Genomic DNA, 18,046 nt, shown 5'->3' on the forward strand with positions numbered 1-18,046 from the left:
GATTGTTTTCTCTCTCATGATGATGTAGACTGGTGTGGATTTATCATAACAATAAAATTTCTATCTGGTCACTTTTCATTACCTTATGAACAATAAATATAGGTGGGGTTTTATAATTTAACAAAATATAATGTACTTGATACTACTATTCATAACAACTATCAATTGGTTGATATCTAAGTCAAAGATTTCAGAATTTTGATTATCTTAAATCGTAAAATTGAAAATCAATTCATTTTCTGAATTTTACAAAAAACGCTTGTACTTAGTCTTCCTGTGTACTATCATTGATTGAATTAATGAACATTTTGTTTTATAATAGTCAACTTCCTTGAATGATGACTTCTGGATAGTGCACTTCTGTTGATTTCTATTGACTGTCATCAGGTTTTTTTATTCACCATAACGTGATATAAATGCGCTTGTTCGTGGTAGATATTTCGTACAAAATAATTACAAAAATGAGTGACATATTCTTCTTTATTAAATGGTTAAACAATTCACAACAGTGATGTAGTGAGATATCCTATTTATTTATTTAAACATATAAAGATTGGTACAAGGAGGCATCAAATACTTATGTGCCATATTTCGTTATTCTATTTATGTGGGGGCTGAAATACTACGCGGGCTCCCAAACCGAAACAGGTGGTTTTGTAGTGGCTGTGCTTCGTTGACTAATAACCCTCGTAAACGTCACCATATAATCCTCAACGGTGTTTGAAAACATAAGACAAAGAGAAGCAGCGACTACAGTTTTATTAGCAGATAACTCAGACCATAAAGCAGTGAGGCGAATGAGTGAGTCAGCGAACCGAGAGTGTAGGGAGTGTTAAACTTACATGTATATATATAGGGAAATGAATGAATCATCGAATCAATTAAGGAGTTAATAATAAAGCTAGCAGAATGAATATATGCGTAGGCGGTAAGCAATGTTCAAGCATACATATTTTGTACAAGCACAACAATAATAAAGGTACAATAAGTTGTTATAGTACGGGTGCTTTGTTCGCTAAATAAGTTAACAAAAGGGCTTAACTAAGTGAGAACAAACTCAATTGCACGTGAGTTGCTATAGTTTTCTTAGAAGAGCACTCCTCGAGCCTTTGATCTAGAAGTCTATTCCTGCTAGGGTTGAAGCTTTCACGAGTTCACTTAATCTGCAAACGAGAAACAAGACTCGGTGATCAAAGACCAGTAAACTAGCTATTGATGCGTCCCAGCCCCGCTAACTAGAGAAAGAAGTCCAAGTTTGGAATGGGGAAGCATATTCTGCAAACAGCCAGAAACGAGCGACAACAACACACTATTCAGAACGTATATATACAGCATAAAACCGTCGTAGGTGAGAGTTACCAAATAGCATACTAAAAGATGCAACGAACCAATAGCATTTAAGATATTTCCCAGTGGGAAATACGATATGAAGGTGACAAGAGCGCCTTTGGCGCGAACACAAAGAAACTCAAATTTTCTGAATAAAATTGCAAAATTAGGGCTTTCCCAAGTGAGTTCTGGGGATCTAACGTCCCCAACAAATTCACAAGTTAGTGAAGCAACATCAGGCGATGCAGTCTCATGGTAGGCGGTGACCAACAATATGTTCATACGCCTTTTGTCCCCTCGGGTTCCTGGAGCACATATGCACCATTGGTTTAGAATCAGAGTTTTCCAACTCCCCTAGATGGGTCATCCATATCCATCAATCCGGTTAAAGTACTAAACATTGGTTTTCTATAAACGTAAACAACAGTAATGTTGCGAGAAGGCAGTGAGTAGGACTTCCCTGTTAGTGGTTGTATAGTCGTGGCCATGTGAGAGCATTTCGAGGGGGAGAGTGGAATCTCCACATCCTCGATCGTACCAAGGCCATATATTAATATCTGTACACAATATATGTAATATTTATGATATAATCAAGACTGTTAATGTGAATCGTTCAATATATATACTTTTATACTTCGCTACACTACAATAAACAGACTTGACAAACGAGTATAAAACGTAGCATCAAACCGTTTTCCAATATCAGTTGTTAAATATATCATAATCAAAGTAGTTCATATGTTGTAACGAGCACTTAACCTTTTGTTTACTTAGACAAAATCTAACGGTTTACATTGTTTAATTTCAATCAATTCGTGATATTGCACAATTATCTTCCATTTCCAATGATGAGTAACTTCCCTACATCCCCGATATAATTGTACACTAATAGTTACTATTTCTAACCAGACCTAAGAGGATCACCACTCTCAGTGGTTGTTTAACTAATATTAATTCTTGATGTGAATTATGACACTAACAAATCACCACGAATCCATCTGTAATCAATTTTTATTGTTGAATAATTTTGATATTGTGATTATTTTCTATCACTTAATCTCAATAAACACCGTAAACTAAAGTATATCAACATTGTTCTGTTATTATTATTATTATTATTATTATCATCTAATATGTGATTTATGTTTTAATGCATGTTGGGCTTTTTTTTGTTCTCTCTTTGTTGCTGTTTTTGTCTAATCACTACTTCTAATCAAATGTAAAGCCATTGAAATGAGTTCTTTTTGAGATTCTCTTTCGTTTTTTTCCCTTCCTCCTCTATTCAATTATACACATATTAAGTGTTCATTTTCTGTATGTAGATTTTTCTAATCTGATTAGACAATATTTATAATACAGAGTATTTACTAAATTTTTCGAAATTCTCACACAGACTACCATTATTCTTTTTTGACTTGGACCTTCATAATAAATAAATTTTATTAGTGTAGATCATGCTTAAAATCTTAATAAACAATTACATAATTTTAAGCGTTATTTTTTATTTATTAATTTGTTTTTGAATAAAATCTTTGTTTACAATCATTACTTGTCTAGAATTACTATGAAATCAGTGGCATAATAAGATAATTTCTATGACAAAATCAATTATTGATATACAGTTTTGTGATTGAAAACTGTAAATGAATTGAAAGCGTAAACTAGTCAAATAACTTAGTTTATTTGACTTCATTTAACTGATTCATACAGTGATAGATGAGTATCATTACAATAAAATACAGTTCGTAATAATATTTCCTACATATATGTCAATTTTATAACCGATAAAAGATATGAGAAGCATATCAATATTTGATTGATATAAATTTAATCTGATCATTAAGATGGTGTTTACCCATCGTACGTCAGATAATTCAATAAGAGAATAAAGGACACAACATAATATTTTCACCTAAAATTTAGGAAAAAATAAATAGTTTCTATGTTATTGTCTATTGTCTAACTTCGATTATTCCCACGAATCTTAACCATATTGAGATAAACGGTCATTTGATTTCATGGGCTGATATCACTTTATGGTATTGTCTTCTATCTTTATTTTATCAATGTACTCGTATGTTATTTAGCTTGGCTTGTCATTGTAGACCGTGGTTAGGCTATATGTGGATAACAAATTTCCCAACTATATAAGTAGATTGATGCTTTCTATCTCACAAACCGATTTGGTGTATATGCTTAGAAATTTACTTCTAGATGCTTAAAAATGTAAAACAGGAACGCCTGCGGAATATCAGTGATCGTATGATAACAGTCTAAAAATGTCCTTGACCTTGAAAAGTTAAGCTTCACAAGCACCCTTATATATGTACGTCTAAGTGTGAGTGATAAGTACTAATGTTTAATCTTTCTTCTACTCCTCTTGAATCCTACCTTTCGAATCGTTTTGTAATCGACTAACATCTTGTAGGTCATGATCCACTTAATTGATTATACGCATACATACACAAGTGTAGTCATCAGTTTGTATTTCTAAACTAGTATACTTGATTTTAATGGATAAATTTCAGGTTACTTCAATTCAAGCAGAATGATCCATCATCTTTATATTATACTAAGTGTATATGCATATTTGTTTGCCCCTGTGACCTGTGTTGTTAATTTTTTTTTTGTTTCTAATACCGTCTTTTATGATTATCCTACTATATCATCAATACTCTGTTTAAACTAAACGAATCCAAAAGTTTAGAACAAATAGTTCCTGCCTAATAATAGAATCTAGAATGTGCGTTTTGTCTTGTTTGAGACTCGCTACCTGGATATACCAGTATGCCTGTTCACAGTCAGGTGATAAATTCTAAAAAGGACGAAATGAGCGTCCTGAATTTCAGTGCTAACCACGATTTATCTATTCTAAATAGATAAATACTGATTCACGTGATAATCCATTATCGTTGTCGATAACTTAGTTTATCGAAGGTATCGATTTTTTTCTTTCGATTCTCAAAGTAGAACAAATAAAATTACAAAGATTTTTTTAGATTTTCAATTACTTCAACTGCAGTTGATCGTTTTCATATCAGTCAGTCGGTGTTCATTCTATCGTTTTTTTCTTAGTTTTACTGTTTATTTATTTATTTATTTATTTAAATACAGTAGAAAATCAAGCTCATTTCAACCCCTGTCTAAGTAATAATAATAATACAATTGAATATATGTTAACACATGGTTGAAAATGAATTCTCAATCTCGCTTGATCAGTTTTAAAATGACAAAGGAGAATCTGTCAATGTTTAAACGAATAGTTTGACAGAAATCGGTTGCCGAGTATATAGAAGACAATATTTGCGAAAATTATTTTTAAAATAATCTGAATGATTAACGTTTCGTTCAGTAAACGTTGGAATTCTTTAAATTTTAATCTCTGAGATAATTTCAAATATAATTTTTACAAATAATATTGAAGTATGCAGTTTGTCAGCGATCAATTATGAATCGTTAATTGTGACTAAGTCTTGTTATATATTTTCAAATTATTCATGATGAGTGTAGCGTAAGTAGCTGTTATGATCGAGAACGCTAGTCCAGGAATTAAAACACTATAAATTACAGGTTCCTGGCTCAATTCAGTCGTTTTAGTTCACGTAACCAAGACTCATTCAGTACTATTATTTCTTTACTAAGATTAAGTTAAAAATACCCACTGATAGTGTCTAAAATGTATCCAACATCTTTCTATCAATATTTATCTTCAAATCTTTTTCAAAAAGAAATTCGTGTTTATACTGAATAATGCTAAAACACGGATGATTATAAACTCCTCCTAGCTCTGTGGTTTATAAATAAATTAGAATAAACTAGTAGCAACAATATTTAATTTCACTGTAACGTCTTTTTTTCACAATATTATTCATAATTTTGATAACAAAATTTTTTTATTTTATCTGGTTCATTTCTATCTATTTTGATGTTGTGATTTTCCTTTTTCGTGTCCTCGTGCTCTAGGTGATATGATGACACTGTTGATGAAACGAGATACATTGACAGAATCTCAAACACAATTTTATATAGCAGAAACCGTTCTAGCAATAGATTCAATACATAAAATGGGTTTTATTCATCGTGATATTAAACCTGACAATTTATTACTGGATGCAAAGGTAGGTGTGCTTTTGTGTGCATGTATGTATATAGGTAATCTTGATTTTGGAATATTGCGTTATTTTTTCTATAATTTTTATATGATACCGTTCGTCATAATTTAATAAGCGAATAAATTACAGTTCATTATACTATCTCGTTGGCTCTAAGCAGTTGTAATGACGACAGATGTATTCGTGTGTAGAACAATTGTAGGTTAACAACAGCTTGATCGATAGGATTGATTCTGTACTAAGGCATATACGTCATATTGATTTTTAATAAGTGATCAGTCTTATAAGAAGTCAGTCGCAGTCAAAATACATCTGTGCATATAACATGAGTTGGTGTAGATTTTAATGCCTCAGAGAAGATCAATTTTTGAGATGTCAAATATTTCTCAATGACAGGTGCTAACTACCACAAAACTTGGTTCCGAAACTTCTTTACAATAGCCTCCAACCGCCTAGTTTCAGTGTAGAGCACAGTATGAATTGCATAGTTTAGAATCGTCTCAAATGCAGAAAATCGATAAAAATGGAAGGAATAAAAAAGAAATATACTAGTTTAAAAGCGAAACTCTCCTAAAGAAAATACATTGTTCAGACCCTTATGAAAGCTAGTGAGTAAATGAACTTGATATTGGTAGATTTTCTTAACTGGGGGATTTAATTACAAAACTTTAACTGTTATTTTGGATAACACCATCAGGTGTCTCATCAAGCAGAGGAGAATTTTTGCAAAATGCATCCATTCTGATTGCCGTGTTAGAAATTTATTCACATTGGATTGTTGTTCTTAGATGACCTTTGATCACGTGATTTATTGACCTGGGTTTCATCAATAAGTGGTTTGAATCTGTCGCTACATGTTTATATGCGGCACAGTGACTTCATTGTCTGACTTTTTCAAACTCATCAATGATTTTACGGTATCTTCGATATATACAATTTTGACCCTTTATCGTTCAAATCTATATTCGTTATTGTCTAGACTCATTGATGTCGTTTAATTATAGTTCTATGTTCTTTAATACTTAAATGAAGAATACTCTCACTTTCTTCAGTACAATATCTGTCTCAATAGGAGCAGGTTGTCATATAACTGATTGTTATTCACTGTTTATTTTTTTCCAATGTATAAATCAGAAGTTATTTTGTTACTTTATTGAGCATTGCTAATTTCCAAGGATTTCAAAATTTTATTTATTTTTTAAAAGATAAACATCTTTCGGTTCTTAATAACGGTTTTACGGTGGTAGGTTATCTTCAGAGACATCTTTTAGAAAGTTTTTATATATATATATATATATATATATATATATATATATATATATATATAGCTATTCCTTGGAATAATAAAAATATGATGATTGTCTCCAAGTTTTGTGAAGTGAGAATGCTTTAGGGTAGTTTTAGCTCTTATTGTACGTACTCAGTCTCATTTGCTTTTTATTGCTCTATCATTGTTGTCTTCAAACAAAAAAATCGACTTGATAAAAATTTTCTTAATCAAAGCCTACCATGATGAGTCCTTTGTTAACTGACGCTGTGATGATTTAATCCTTATTCTCTAATCCTGTTGAGGTCTTTTGTATCATAATCGGTTGTCGTTTATATACTGTGTCGACTAGAAGGCCTAAAAATTTATTTTCATCAGCCTCTAGAAGTCCTTAAAGAAAATTCCACCTAAATTCACAACATAAATAGACAGTCTTTAACTTCATCATTTAGTGTCATGGTATCAATTCGTCAATCCTTGATATTGTTTTACCATAATCCTACTTCAACCAATATCGTACAATAGAGTAGACTGTAGTTTGGAGATGTGTAACTGTTGACTACACTACTTCAGCTGTTGCTTATAAATCAGTTTTTCGAATTAATCGACTGATCAAGTAATATTATTAAAGTCATTACTAGAATTAATGTTGTATTTCGGTATAAATTATTTGATATTTTTGATTTAAATCCGAATGATATGTTGTGTTAATTTAATTTGTTAGTGTACATACTACTAATAAAATGATTATGTTAATGCATATATCTATTATTCTTTTTCTAAGAAAACAAAAAGCATATCCTAATTTCAGTTCAGCTTTTAGTAGAAAACAAGAAAGAAAGCCTTTTCTCTTTGTTCTTCTATTTCTTTACGTATTTTTCATCTTACTCTCTTTTCGTTAAACAATGCTTTGTTCAAATATGCGCCATACACAAAGCTAGTGTTTATAAACAGATGTTTTTCTCTCACTTCTTATTTATTCTCTTGTTTAAATCGTCTCTGAGTTTTCTAAATAACATTTCCATAACTTAGATCACAAACTGATCTCAGCTATACTACTATCGAAAACTTGGAAGTGCTGGACGGACATTTAGTCTTAATATGAGACTCCACAGAACTGCGCACCCACGAACTTGTGTCCGAGAATGGAACCAAGAACCTTCGGTCTCGTACGCAAACCTCTAACCTCTAGACTACTAAGCCGGGATCTATTAGCGTACATTTCAATGCACAATATTGCGCAATCCTCATCAATTGCTTGAGCTCTACTGGTCACTACTTCTCACTCGAACTCAGAGCTAGTTTCTGATGACCACATGATTATCATTAGTACAAAGAGAATTAAGGAGATTGTAGAATTCTCATTGTTTGACTCACGTATTGATCTTATGCAAATCACCATTGACACCTGATTCCATTCCTGGATGCAATTTCGTGAATCTTCACTGTTTAGTAGTCCCATACTACAATTAAACGGCTGTATAGTTCTTTCATGTCATTAATAGTTGTCTAGTTAATATCAATTCATGACTGAAACTACTTTAAAATTCTACAATCTCTACTAATTGCCTCTAGATTAAAACACCATTTATTTAGCATTCTATTAATGTCATAATGATTTTCCTTTTTTTCCTCTCACAACTCAATCATCTAACTCATCGTTCATGCGTTTGCATTTATCAACATAACGTAATCACAACTACAACTATATCATATTCTCTGGAATGGTCCATAGGGTCATATTAAATTGAGTGATTTTGGCTTATGTACAGGTTTGAAAAAAGCTCATCGAACAGATTTCTACAAAGATTTATCTCAAGCTAAACCAAGTGATTTTTGTAAGTATATGTATGTGTTGTTGTTTCGTTTTTTGTTTCTATCAATAATAATTTCACCATAAATTGTTCTTTTTATTGTTATTGCTTTTATAATTATGGTTACCATAAATATCGGTTTTCCGACGAAATTGAGATGAATCAGATACATTTAAGCGCTTTCTTTTAAAAATACTATGTCAAGCGAGCCTTACATATGTACTCACCAAAATAATTTTCATCTGTATATTGACATGCATTATTTGTTAATAAAAGTAGAATTTACTCCATCACTATTATTGAAAGTATCACTTTGTTAATGATAAGAATCAAAATATGAACAGTTATTTATTACACAAGCTGGTGGCTACTTGGACTCAGAAGTTACGTGGATTAAGCTATGACGTTTTAAGCAGTCGATACTTGGTTTGAGTCCTGGAGTGAACATCACCTCAGGGATATAGATAAATCTAGTTGACGAATCTTAAATAGGTCGAAATACACGCCCTAGATCCCAATGCTAACCACCATCCATATCTGTTTATAGTTTTATTTATTATTAGTGTGCTGTAATCATAAATTATTTTGTCCATTTTATTGCATAATATAATGATACCATAGAATAGTATTGTTTTAATTTATTTCCTAATTTCAACTTGATGAAATGTACAGCACTAAGTTGACCTCCAAATGTAAACATTTTTTTATGAAATTCATTTCAGTCACTGAAATTGTATGCCTTACTAATGGTTAAAAAAGTCCAGTTAATGTTATATGTTTAAAATATTCAGACTAAGATTCGAATCAGGTAATATCATAAATCACTTCAAACTCCTCCAGAGCACGTTATTCACATATAAATAACAAGTAATAGCAAGGCACATATTCAATGAACTAATCAACACTGACCCGACCGTTGTTGCTACCTTGACGTGGTGGTCAGGCTTGCCTATCGTGATGAAGCAACCGAGCTATACTGGCTGTAACAACCGTTCCCCAAGGTCCTACCATGTCAGACAGGTCGGTTTAAGAGCGGTAAGACTAAAAGCAACAAACCCAAGGTTCGAAGGCGAAGTCGTACTGCTGACTGTACAGAGGTGTGACAGCAGTAAGGTGTTTCCTTCAGACAACCAGCATCTGCAGCGATGCTGCCTTCCCACAAGGAGGGGTGGGGTTAGAAAAGGTCGACCTTAAAAATGTGCACCTCGCCTTATCCCACGGATATCCGTCTCCGGCGGTAAGGTCTCAACAAGTACGGAGCCAACACAAAAATTACCCATAAAAAGGTCGTGTGTGACCGACCTCAAGCAGTTGTCTCTTGGGCACCGCGGTCACGCTCCCAGGTCACCAAAACCACCTCTAACCCAATTTCCTTTTCAAGTACCTCCACCTTCAGAACAATCAACACTGAATAATTCAAAGTCGGAAAATACATATACACATATATTTACTCATCAGTTCATATAATTAATAGTTTAATTATTATCATTTTATAATATCTATACTTCAATAATTAATTTTTAATTGTTACCCACATATTTTGAGCATATATACAGAAACGATTATATTGGATAGCATAAAAGCATTTATTTGTGTTTTTTTTCACTATCCTTTCTCATTTTGATATATTTCCATGTACGGGTGCGTGTGTCATTAAGATAAATTATTGGTTTGTATATAGTTTATTCAATGGAATCCTTATCATAATTCAATACTTAAGTATGCTATATATATATATATATATATACTCGATATGCGAGTGACATAATTGAATAGATGAATAAATATTAGTTCTGCGCGCGTGTATGTTAATTTAAACAGCTGTTATTTCTTTGTTGGTTTCTTTTTATTTCATGAATGTTATATATGTGTGTGTCCATAAACGAGCTTCGTTAAATTGGTAGACTTTTTTTTTCTTCAAAATATAATCCAATTAATGAAGTGGCTTTATGGTAATCAATTTAATTTGTAGGCGGTGTTCATTGCAGATTTACCTCAATTCGTGTATCATTAACAGCCTAGGAGAATTATAAAGACTGTTGTGTCTTAGTATTTGAGACTCAACAAAGCTCATGCAAGATCTCATTGATGATTCGGCCTATGAACATCAGATCCCGCTGCTAACTTTATACAATTAGACCATTGAGATGACACTTAACTTCAATGAATCCGTACAGTTGTTGAATATAATGTAACATTGGCCGATTTGTTGATGAATCATGTCATTAATTATAATAATATGAAGTATCAAAGATTAAATAATTCAATGGGTAAAACTATATTGTATCATAATATAGAGAAAAAGTCAGATCTAAATTAAACGGAAGGTTTTTAGCATGTTTTAATCCACGTTGTATTGACGGGGTAAATCGATGAAGACTGACCGCTTTCAAAGTTAATCATGTTATCTAACACATTCTATGGTGAACATATTTCATGAGAAATTTGGATAGTATCATGTAATCATCGACTACTAACTGTATTTTGGTAATTTACTAACTACTATGTATCTGAGTAACCTGAAATTTATATGGAATTGTTTTGAAAAATCTACACTATAATCAGCGGTTGACTGGCGACAAAATTATTGATCACCAGTAATAATGAAATAAATTCCTTAAAAAGTCTAGAAAATTTCTATTTGTATGTTGCATGAAAATCTTGAACATGATACTGTGATAAATTATTTTATCTTCAGTTATCAAATAATCACACTATCGATCCAGTTATTTTTCTTATTGATCAGACTAAACTTAATTATCACTTTTGGGTTGTGGAGATCGTTGAACTTTTTACTGACAAGTATCATTTGCTCACTGGTCACAACTCGTGACCAGTGGAATTAAACCGTGTTAGGTGCGAGGCAGTTATCTACCAAAGACAATAGAAGATAGTCGCACAATATCGTGGATTGATAGAAGTTAAAAATCTTACAACGTTGGATTTCGGCTCGGTGTTTTAGAGGTCGAATGTTTTTACGCGATACCTGAAAGTCCTGGGTTCGATTCCTGCTTGTAGGCTAGTGAATACACAATGCTGAGGAGTCCCATATTTAAATAGAACGGCCGTCTTTCGCTTCCATCTCTCAGTGGCAGTCTTATTTAGATCAGTTTATGATTTCAATAAAATAATTATCTTATATAACCTATTTTTCAATATTTATTTTCAATGAATATTTCACTCAATACTATTTCATTTGGAGTTATTTTTACGACCAGAAGTTGAGTGTTTTGTTCATGTTCATTCCGATCTATTTATGATCAGCATCAACTGATTTGTAATTGACCGGAAAATGTTTTTATGTTCGCACGAACCTAACGCTTTTAGATCTTATAATGCAGCATACACTGTCTAAAACCATGGAGTTTTTAAATCGAATGATTCACTTCAATTCCGATCGATTTTCGCGGTAGACAATAAATATATCGTTTAAAAAATAAATAAATAAACTATGATTGAACTTGATTAAATCTCTTACTTACATCTCTCTTTTTTAATATCTGTCAGTTGTAATTAGTTTTGAACAAACAGAAAAAGCTTTTATATGTAATTGTATTATTCCTCATTTCTACTGGTTACTTTTCTTCATTTAATCTGAAGTCATGCTGGGTTCATTTTATAAATAAATATTTGATAAATACGCATATCAATATTGTTATATGGTTGCACTTGTTAGTATTTACAGCATTTCAATACTTATCATAAGTTTACTTAGTTCACTGGGTTGTAAAAATATGTTCAACCTGAAGGAACTGTTTTTTGCTGTAAGGACTGATATGAAATGATGAAAAGTCAGTGAAAGCTAAGAAGCACCGAGTAGTTGTTTTCTTGATAATCCCTTGAAACTCCATCACAAGTGTACAATGGTACAATGGTTGGAGACCGCGAGATGATAGCAACCGATGGTTAGAGACCCTGAATGACATGGCTCAAAATCGTTTGCAATGGCGCAGGTGCATACACTCTTTGTGTTCTCCCAAACTTTGATCTCCTTATTCCTCCTAATCTCTCTTTTTTTCTCTTCCCAAATTTATTTCACTGTATTATACTCCTTAAATAACATCTCCAAACACTAATTTTCCTGATTACTGCTTATACTCTTATTACCTCTACCACTACGGAATTTGAATCGACCACTGCATCTCTGTGCTAATGTGGTGTGGCAACTAGAACTGATGTACGTACGTACGAAGTTCTACGTTGTTACTGACTGACTAACTTTCAACCTGTCTGGTGTTTTTCCTTTCGGTTATGGTCGATAATGTTACATTTATGTTTCAGGTTACTTTGTAGCGGTTTAGTTTTACTTCATTTTAATATTAATATTATTATTATTATTATTATTATTATTATTATTATTATTATTATTATTATTATTATTATTGATTATTAAAGCATTGTTTCCGCTCAGAGGTCTCGATATTTGGTTTTTAATGTTGAAACATTTGCTGATCGCCTCTATCAGGGGTGATCCAGTTGCATCAGTTTTGTATGTTCATATAAATCGTTAGTTTCATCCTCCTCTTTGGTGTTCATCCTGTTGTGCTAATGAGTTGTGGCAACTTGGACCGATGCACAATTGTGCTTGGTCCTACTTTGTAGCTGACTGACTTACTCCGCCTATTTCGAACTACATTTCATGGTTATGGATGTTGACTACACACTAAGATTATTGTTATTTAAATTATTTCGCTCTAATTTATTCTCTTTTGAGGCAGGTTGTTCTCCATTTATAATTGACTGATTGCCTAGTTTCGGAATGCATTTACTAAACTTAGTTGTTATAAGTGTTTTGTAACAATGAATCTGTTTTGTAAACATCGTTTTTATTATGAGAACATAGAATGAAACTTAAAAATAATATATAATGCATTTATAAAACATATTTTCAATGGTCTGGTCACATTTATGTACATGTCAAGGCATTTCTAATATGAAAATTAATGAAGGTCAACTGTATAAAAGTTCAAATAATTACATAATGATATTTGAAATATATAAAAGAAAGAAATTTCATTTTCATAATCCGTATATTAATAAATTATTAAGAAATACATAAAAATAAAGACGCTACTAATAATTTGATTTCTTTCTGAAGGAAAAGTATGAATGATTTGACAATCTCCGTAGTTGGCTTAAATAAGTCGTAGCATCAGTCTTTAAAATCATTGATTGCTGGTCTCAGTAATATAGAGTTAAGTGCAGAATACGTGATTGATGTTTGCACTATTATCGCATTCAGCGTAGCTAGAGATTTCAGATGACAGGGCTTAGAATCACTACCAATGAAACAGATGACTTCACTCTTCCGTTAGATCCTCAGTATCTAGATTATCTTGAAAAATTTTTTATGCCATGAGTTTATGATTTCTCAAATCATGTTTTACGCTTGATCTTTCCTACCATCATCAACACTATTGTGATAAACGAACACTCAGATAGGGGAAGACCAACGTATTGTTTAATGCACAATTACAAAATGTGAAAATCATCACATATCTTCTTTGAATTGTCTCTTACAACCTTCATTGTTCCTTCTCTCTTTTCATTTTAATCTTCTCAACCTTCTGCTCGTAAACATTTCACTTCCAACTTCTTTTACATACTACTTATATCTTCAGTCATAAGTAACATACACCACACTATGATTTAATATTATGGTTTCGATTGTACTAAAAATAATCTTCATTGTTTCCTTTGTACTATTTAAACTTGCACTAATCTTATTTCTGTAATTTGTTTGCTCTGAAAGAGTGGCTTGCATTAAGTCACCAAACGTCAGAAATACAATTTTCTATTCATTGGGATATAAGAAAAGATATATTTTCATTACTATCATTATTACTGTTACTTTTTATAATACTTCGACATTTCACTGTACTGATGCTGTGTAGTAACTGTAATTCGTGGCACATATGTGCCACTTTTACATTGTGCATAACTGATTGAAGAAGTGAATCAAATGAAGAGCTGTTTTGTATATATACTAAATGTTACGATTAGAATGAGTCTACTATGTATATAAATTAGAATGGTTATGTGACTGTTAGTTTTTTAAGTAATCATCGAATACATCTACACAATAAATACTTGATTGATAAAATATCTGATAATATTTAATGTTTTCTCTAATTTCCACTTCCCAAGATTAATGTCGTAAAAATTTCACCAGCATTCACATGACACAATTAAGATATGCTGAAAAATTCCAGTTTTTTTTTCTAAATATTCAGCAATATGATTTACCCCTGTCGAATTTACACTGTAAAATATAAATAGTATATTTCAGTTCTATTTAAAGGTTTTGTTTAAAATTCATTAATCATTTAGAAAAAACAAGTATGACACTTAATAATAAAATAGTTTATTTAATTAATCAATTGGAATTTTATGCATTCAGTATTGATGCTTTACTTATTAGTAACATAGAAATCGATGACACTATCTTTGAGCGACGCTAGACTGACCATGTGAGTGCCTACCTGATAACTAGGACCAAATGAAGATTATAAAGTTGTGTGAGGAATTCGAATTATGATTTACAGTTGATGGTTAAGGTTAGAAATTAGATTTAGTATTTTCATCACGAACTGACATCAGCTATAATACCAAGGCTCTATTTAACCAAATGAGTGAGTGGATTTCGTGGCGAAATCTTATACCTGATTGGTTCGTCTATAAATTATAGTCTTGCTTAAAAATCTAACGATATTTGTAATATACTCAAAATAAATACGATTCCTTTGAATTCGAATGTTCAATGATGAAGTTGTTGATTAGATAACTTACTTTATATGTCAATTAAAATAATTCCATTAATATCAATTCTTCTTACTCATTCTAATCGTTATTTAGAACTAAAATAATTCCTAATTATTGAACTAAATGTAACACATTTTCCTGACAATGAATAAGTAACAATTTACAATTATTATAAAGATCGTACCGCTTCATTATTTTCACAGTTCAGTTGGCGAGTGGATCTATGCTAAACCTGTAAACATTGAACGGCGGTTTCGTCTCACTATGGGACTCCTCAACAGTGCTCATCTACAGTCCCGCACGTGAGACTCGAACTCAGAACCTTCGGTTTTGTACGCGAACGCTTAACCTGTAGACCACTGTGCAGGCATCCAGCGGTATTAATATATAACTTAAACTGATTCATGATGTTTCTCAACCCTTCATAACTTTCTCACACACGACACGGACTGAAGTCCATTTGTCACGGCTCATCACTAGAATTCCAATGAATTAATCCTGAAGCTAGTCACTAGTGAAAACATGATTATCACTACGCGGATTTGTGGAGATGGAGATTACAAATTACTGTTTTATTTCCATAGATGATTCAACAAATATTAATTGCTAATGACATAATTAAATGTAGAAAGAAATTATTCTAATGAATAATTTATTTATCTTATCACATCTACCATGATGTGCTAAAAATATTCCATGTAAATATCACCACTATGCTTTTATTTTTCATTTCGTTATTTTTTTCAATTCATATTTTCATTGTAATAGCCTCTGGTCGTGCAGACTCCAGGAGAAGAGCTGAAGGTTGGAATAAAAAACGACGAAGATTAGTAAGTGTTCATTAAAGGTTTTTTTTTGTCAATTGCTCTATTTAATCAAACTTTTCATCCAATTCATCTAATGATTCCTTTATTCCATAAATTGAACAAGACTTTAGGTTATACTGTTAGATTTCAATGATTATGCAATAATTATACCATTCATATCCTCCATGTAATTATTTAAAGTATTTCTTTTTATTTAAACTCACTCATTTTCTCTTTTTCTCACCTATTTTCAGAGTTCTATATTGATTCCGTTTTTTTAGAATAATAAATCTTTAGCATTCTATGAGATTAAATGGTTTAAATTGTTCTTTTTTACTATAAGTTGTGCACTTGATAGACTCTTTACTCATTTTATTTAACCATTGATTTCGTATTCTTTTATTTGACTTCTGATATTCTAGTGTACAATAGTTCAGTGCAAATCTAAAGTTTAGATTAGAATGATTTAATTTCTTTTGTTACGTAATGTTTACATTTTAAGAAAAACGTACTCGATTAATTGAATGGAATGAATGAGTCGCAGATAGAGGGACTGCATTATTTGATTACTGCTCTTTCACACACAATTGTGATATAATCTCATAAAGTGTTCATAAGTTGTTTTAACTTAAAATAAAGTAGTATACTAATTTTAGTAATACTTATAGCAATCTGGAATAATAATAATGTAACTGACCCAGTACAAGTGTATTTACTGACCTTTGGATTAGATTTCCTTTTTGTTTGGAGATTAATTATACTATCCAACAGATTAACCTGTCCATGGTACAGCTAGGTCCAAGTCTACAAACTTTGGTTTGTTGAAAACCATGTGATTTTAACACTAACTCATTATCTACAGTGAATAACAATCAATCTAATGTTTTAGGTAATGTTAACGTTTAGGGGCGACCTGCTTGATTATCTGGGCTACCTGTTCCTGCCATCTACATATTCACCAAGTTATCTGTTTTTGTTTGTTTTAGCACATTATTATGTCTATTAGTCGCATAAATTATTCAGGTGGGTTTGTAAAAAGTTTACAACCATTCGCCGTACAAGCTACAAAAATGTACAACCGGAGACATCGTGATGGGTGGCAATGTGCATTGATAAGAATGAATATTATTCAGATGTCGATTCGTGAACTGATGACTACTCAATATCTATCATCAGGGTCGATCAAGAAATAAGAAACAAAAACTTTTTAAAACAAATTGTGCTGAGAATTCCATATTGTACCAAAAATATAATTTTTAATAAACCCATTAATAATAATAACAATAATAAGCACAGATGATGTTGTCGTGTAGACTGACAGTGAATTCTCCATAATTAATTCACACAAGATTGCATAATAAAGTGATTCGAGACTCCAATTCTCAAATGGGGTTACGTAATAACCAGGGGGTTAGGGAAGAATATAAGGATGAAAATAATTTACGTATCGAAACTATGAATGATAATTGTTCACTTGACAAATATGAAGAAAAACGAAAAGCATAAAAGTCATAATAATAACTGAGTAATAATCACAAAGTATTGTTAAAAGATAATAACTGATTCTTGTTCAAAATTACAAAACGCTAATCCAAAAAACCCCGAAGATTAGGGCCAAATCATTAATTCAAACAATTTAGACAACACAATATCGTCAAGAAAAAAAGGCAGTTGAGCTAAAAATTGTCTTCACCATTTCAAATACCAGTGATTTTAAGAATTTTTTCGTCATAAATGAATAATGATTTTTAGTTTGAACTGAGTCAAATATACTTTATGCGGTTATTATTTAGTTGATGCTATCTGTTTTTTTTTAATATTATTATCGATATGAAAAACTAGGTCTACTTCTTTCACCTTATCGTACATTCGCTTATTTGTTCTCATATGATTACTTGCGAATAATTTATTTTCTGTTTGGGTATTTGTACAGATTGTAGTATTTTCACAGTTGAA

General features: G+C 31.6%; 1 protein-coding gene across 2 annotated transcripts in view; it reads left to right on the forward strand.

Moving 5' to 3' along the window:
- Positions 1 to 18,046, forward strand: part of STK38L_1 (Serine/threonine-protein kinase 38-like) — a 62,346-nt gene that overhangs the window by 23,992 nt on the left and 20,308 nt on the right. For both annotated transcript variants that reach the window (XM_051214999.1, XM_051214998.1), the window contains 3 exons: positions 5,293 to 5,447; positions 8,444 to 8,546; positions 16,053 to 16,114. In XM_051214999.1, coding sequence (XP_051068186.1) covers positions 5,293 to 5,447; positions 8,444 to 8,546; positions 16,053 to 16,114 — 320 coding nt within the window. The remainder of the gene's footprint in view (positions 1 to 5,292; positions 5,448 to 8,443; positions 8,547 to 16,052; positions 16,115 to 18,046) is intronic.

This window comes from Schistosoma haematobium, chromosome 2, assembly GCF_000699445.3.
Source record: "Schistosoma haematobium chromosome 2, whole genome shotgun sequence".
In the NCBI taxonomy this organism is placed as follows: Eukaryota; Metazoa; Platyhelminthes; class Trematoda; order Strigeidida; family Schistosomatidae; genus Schistosoma; species Schistosoma haematobium.